The 5866-nt window shown below is 38.3% G+C and overlaps 1 protein-coding gene across 1 annotated transcript; it reads left to right on the top strand.

Moving 5' to 3' along the window:
* Positions 1–4491: 4491 nt before the first annotated feature.
* On the top strand, positions 4492–5574 carry LOC102977748 (deubiquitinase OTUD6B-like). Its single transcript, XM_055085750.1, is given in 1 exon segment — positions 4492–5574. A coding segment is annotated over 1 exon segment (879 nt). The 5' UTR covers positions 4492–4500; the 3' UTR covers positions 5380–5574.
* The last annotated feature ends 292 nt before the right edge of the window (positions 5575–5866 follow it).

Below are 5866 nucleotides of genomic sequence, written 5' to 3'. Positions count from 1 at the left end.
TTTAATAGAAATGAGATCAATATATATGCATGTACATTTTTAATACAGCTATGCTTTTTTATATGACTGAAAATCAGCAAAGTATCAAAGATAGCTTAGCTGAATTATTATTGTGTTTGTCTGAATGTTCTCTTTAGGCCTGTTATGCTCAAACAAATAATCAAATTAAGAGATATATAATTCATTAAGTATTATATGTTTTTGATAAAATTTATTTTTGCCTTCATTTCAGGCAAATATATATTTATATTTTATAATCAATATTTTCACATAATTTGGGTTCTATTTACGGCAATGACAGATTAGCCACTATTTATCAGGACATTGTAGCTCTTTGATGGATCGTTTTAATTAATTTCCATTCAGAGAATCGTCATTTTTCTGAGTCGCACCTGAATTTTTTTTATGACATTAAAAAGGCATTCCATATATTTGGAAATTAACCATGAATTTTGCAAATCACTTTTAAACTCTGTAACGGGGTCATATATAATAAATTATTATAGAAATTATTGCAAAATATTTTAAGTGTAGCATATAAATCACTATCACCTACATAACAATTTTACCTCTTCTTAAAGCAGTAACTAGGTCCATACCGTATTTAAGTTCTGCTTTAAATTTTTTCAGTACTAGGATATTATTTTAAAATTTCAAATGTAGCATCTTGCTATATATTTTTTTTTTCAGATCTCTCTCAGTCAGGACTATAGTTGATCTATAATGTCTGGAAAACAGTCTCTATAGAAATCAGTTTGGGAATTATTTGTATGTGAATCTTCTTCATAGTCATGCAAGTATTTCCATGTCCTCATTTCTTCCATACATTTTAAAGGAATGTTTCTTTTGTTGCACATTTTATATGCAGTTTCTTACAATTTAGGGTGAAAATTTTTTTCTAATCATTTAGAAAGTGAAATATCTGTTTTGGTTTTTCTGTATCCAGTAACTGTGAAGAAAACAAATTCAAAATTATTTTTATTATCCACGAAAGTCCATGATTCACTGTTTGAGAATTTTTTGTTTATTAGCTTAATTCTTCTAGTGCACCTCATGTCTTTTCAAAATGGAATCTAACTGCTTTATCAGTTTTTTTTTTTTTTTTTTTTTGTGGTACACGGGCCTCTCACTGTTGAGGCCTCTCCCGTTGCGGAGCTCAGGCTCCGGACGCGCAGGCTCAGCGGCCATGGCTCACGGGCTTATCTGCTCCGCGGCAGGTGGGATCTTCCCGGACTGGGGCACGAACCCGTGTCCCCTACATCGGCAGGCGGACTGGCAACCACTGCGCCACCAGGGAAGCCTGCTTTATCAGTTTTGAGTTGACATTTTCTTATATACTGAAGAGGTCTTAGGAAGAAATTCAGCAGGGAGGAAGCCAAGGGAATAAACACCTTGACTTCTCTCTCTTCCTTCTTGCTGATAGCATGCTCTACCTCCCCACGGGTCAAATCCAAGGAAAGCCAGAAGCTCATGTAGAAGCTGTTGGTTGCAGCCCAGAGCACTGAAATCCCTCTCAAGGATTTGGTTGGCATGTCCATTCCCCAGCTGCTGCAGGTGTTTCTGCTAAAGGCTTACCCCTGCACCCTTCTTAAAAGAATTACCTTTGGGTGATTGAGGTCACCTTACCTGGAAGCTCCTGGGAGTTACAAATCCTCTGTGACTGACTGCAGAGGTGCTACAAAAACCCTGCTCCTCTGCCTCAAGTTGGAAAAGACTGTGTCACAATTTATGCTCCAAAGCTCCCCCTGGTATCCTGGAATTGTACCAAGCTAGATTTCACATTTAACCACATTCTTCTGAGGCTCCTTCTATCTGCCTCCCCTGCTGCTTTCTCCTGAAAGCACTCTCTTGATATATCATGTGTCCTCAAATCCCCATCTCAGGATCTGCTTCTAGAGAACCTGACATAAGAAAGAATGGGAGCCTATTGAACATAGTCAGATAGATCAAGCCCTGGGGCAGTGAGCAGAATGAAGACGGGTAGAGAGTAGATCGGAAGACCTACTAATGGGAGCTATCACACACACTGGAATGTTATACAGCTGTGCCCACCCAAAACACACTACCCCAGTCTTCCTTACTAACAGATCCTGACTTTGAGAGTAAAATCTACTCTCCACATCTCTTGAAGCTAGGGATGGCTAGGTAACCCAATTCAGGCCAATGAGATGTAGGCAGAAGTCTCAGGGGAGACCGTCTCTTCCTTCCTAATTAAAAAAGACAAAGATACACTACAAGAAAGACATTTTGCCCTATTCCCCTTCCCCTTCTTCAAGGCTGAGACAGGAAGCCTGGAACTGGAAGCCTGGGAGGGTAATAGCCATCTGGTGACAACGATCTGGAAAGTATGAGGACAAGAGACAATATGTCAAGATAACTCAGTGGAAGGAGATTGTGGGTCCCTGTTGTGCTGGTCTGGACTGCCTACCCCTAGGTTTCTGGTTGTGCAAGAAAAATAAAATCTCCTCTTTTTAAACCACTCTTTGTCAGATTTTGTGTTATTTGTGGCTGAACTCATTCCTGCTACAGCGGTCATTAAAAGAACAAAATAGAGTTATACCAGAGACTCAGAGTTTTGTCTTATCAGAGCAGAACCCATCTATAACATAAGACCTCTCACCACTAAGCATTTAGTCCAGTTTAGAGCACCAAGGGCACTGAAAAATAAAACCAAGCTCTGGCGGGACATATCTCTGTTTTAACCATGCACAGAGTCTTGATTCTGCAGACTGAGACAAAATATCTGGAGAGCATGGAGGCCACTTGGCAAGCAGAACAATTCTAACAGGTACAGGAAAATTAGCCAAATGGAAAGGGGCTGAGGCTGAAGGCAATTCTCTGTGTCTTTTCCAAAAATGTTTCTGGGAATTGCTGACCAGTGAAAATGCTCATGGCTCTGGTTTCAAATCTTGCCCAAGAGGAGAAATAAGTCTTGACAAAAGAAAGTATCCAAGTGCCTTTTTGGCAGATATTGTACATATTTTCCAGGAGGAATAGTTTTCTGGGTCAAGTCACATTTATATTACATGGACACAGACATAAGTGCCTTATTTAAACAGAAATGTACAATATGATAAGTGCTAATACTTCTGACAGTGTTAAAATTGAGGATCTATTTTTTTTAAAGCCTTGTGGGTAACTTCTTTCTCCTTGTGATATATCCATAATTTCATAGTCAAGTACCAGGAGCAATAGCTCAGCTTGAATTGAATAATTTGGGGATAGGAGAATAATGAGAAGTAACTAACAGTAACCCAAACCAATTTATCACATCCTGTACTAATGTGCAAAACAGACAACTTTCCATAGTTTTCAGGCAGAGACAGTGAAACACTGTTTGGTCCAAAACAGATGCTGTACAAGATATTTTTATGAGCCCTGTTAATGCCGGAAGTGGACCATCAGAATACACACTACACACACACACACAGACACACACACACACACACACACACCACCCTGGTAATCATCCTTCTATAATCACTCACTTATTTTATAGTTTGAACCCAGTGTTCCCTCTAGCTTTGAACATGAGTCCCATATTGGAAACCAAACTCAGCCAAGACCTATATGGAAGAGAATCAACCCTAAACGATGTAAGAAACTTTATCCCTGGAGATCATAATTTCTGGGTGTAAAATATTATTCTGAGGAGAAAATTTAAAGTCTATTCTTGCCAATGACAAAAACAATGAGTCTGACTAAATTTGACTGGTGTGTGAATCAAAACACATTTGACTGGTGTGTTTAATAATGACCACATGGAAAAGCAATCTGTTAAGAAACACTCATTTTAGACAGGAAATGGTTGATGTAGTTTTCATACTCTCTAAAACTCTAAAAATTTATATCCAAGGTATAGATATAGTGAACTGCAGAAGAAGATTCATCTTCTAGTCTGGGGTGGCTGGCTACTTCATCTCTCATTCATTCATTCAAAATAAATAATGACATTTACTATGGGACCAACTAAGCATAGGAATTTTAAAGACATAAATGGCAAAATTCCTCAATTTAGCAGCAGAGACAAATCTATAAAGGAACGATTACAGTTATAAATGCATGCATACAACACACACACACAACAGGGCTGTGACGCTGTACAACCCCAGAGGGAAATGGGGAAAAGGAATGTCAAGAAAAACTTCACAGAAATATTTGGGCAGAATATTAGAGAATCAGTGGGAATTTGTCCACTTGATACTGAAAGTAAGAAGAGAATACCAAATAAAATGCATCATATAGAATATAAAAATGGACACAGGGACAATTGTAAGCCCAAGTCTGTAAAGATAAAATGAGGCTTGATTGTTAAAGCTCTTGTTTGGCACATGAGGATTTGGATTTTAATGGTCATAGGAGCCCAAGGAAGGATTTTAAGCATGTAACATGAGGAGATATATATTTTATGAACCACATTTAACAAACGTGGTTACACTGGAGGAGAGGGAGACACAGAGATAATATAAAAGAATATGGGGAGTGGGTTACCTAGTCGCCATGGAGGCAGTTTTGACTGAGGAGCTTGATGAGGAGGAACAGCTGGTGAGAAGGCATCGCAAAGAGAAGGCGCTGCAAGCCAAAATTCAGGGTATGAAGAATGCTGTCCCCAAGATTGACAAAAAGAGGAGGAAGCAACTTACTGAAGATGTTGCTAAGTTAGAAGCAGAAATGGAACAGAAACATAAAAAGAAGCTGGAGCAATTGAAGCTGACTTCTAAGGAGAGTAAAATAGATTCTGTTGCTGTCAATATTTCAAATTTGGTTCTTGAGAATCAGCTGTTTCGGATATCAAAAGCACAAGAGAGACAGGACAAAATTGCTGCACTGGAAAAGGAGCAGGAAGAAAGGATAGCTGAAGCTGAAATTGAAAACTTAACTGGAGCTAGACATGTAGAAAGTGAAAAACTTGCTCAAATATTAGCAGCTAGGCAGTTGGAAATTAAACAGATTTCATCTGATGGCCACTGTATGTACAGAGCCATCGAAGATCAACTGAAAGAACAGGACTGCAGTTTGACTGTGGCTGCCTTAAGATGTCAGACTGCTGACTATATGCAAAGCCACGTGGAAGACTTTCTGCCATTTTTAACAAATCCTAATACAGGGGATATGTAAACTTCAGAAGAGTTTGGAAAGTACTGTGATGATATCATAAACACCGCTGCATGGGGAGGTCAGCTTGAGCTAAGAGCCCTGTCTCACATTTTACGAACACCAATAGAGATAATACAGGCAGATTCTCCTCCTCCTGTAGTTGGTGAAGAATATCCAAAAAACCCATTAATACTTCTTTATATGAGACATGCATATGGCTTAGGAGAACACCACAATTCTGTTAAACGGTTGGTGAACACAGCTAGTGAAAATTGCTGCTAGTCTATAAAATGTTGCTGTTATGTTTTAGTACGGTGTGCTGATCTGAGTATTAATACCAAGTGTTGGATTGTTCTAAATGCTTCCGAAAAAAAACAACTACCTTAAATCAGTTTTATGGCAAAGCTACTAACAGGTTTTTAAAAAATGTGTCAAAGATAAACTTTCACCAATGTCCCCTTAGTGGTGTTTTAAAAACACTTGTAAGTCCCTTGTGGAGAACATCATTTATAGACAAAGATGGTACCCTGTTTGCTGATATTTTTATTAAATATAGGATCCTGAACATTCTGTTCTGTGTTGAAATAGTTAAAAAAAAATTTTCTCCCTATTACTGAAAGCTTTCAGTAACCGTGTCAATGTAATTTTTCTTGAAGAAGTGAAATGACTCAGTCTCTTTGACATTGCAATAATGTGGTGATAGTGATAGCAAATTTAACGAATGCTTATAAATGAACGTGATTGCAGTAACTTTGGTGTTGATGGGATT

Source organism: Physeter macrocephalus, chromosome 7, assembly GCF_002837175.3.
Source record: "Physeter macrocephalus isolate SW-GA chromosome 7, ASM283717v5, whole genome shotgun sequence".
Lineage (NCBI taxonomy): Eukaryota > Metazoa > Chordata > Mammalia > Artiodactyla > Physeteridae > Physeter > Physeter macrocephalus.
The sequence above is the reverse complement of the archived record's forward strand: the minus strand, read 5'-3'. Positions and strand labels throughout refer to the sequence as shown.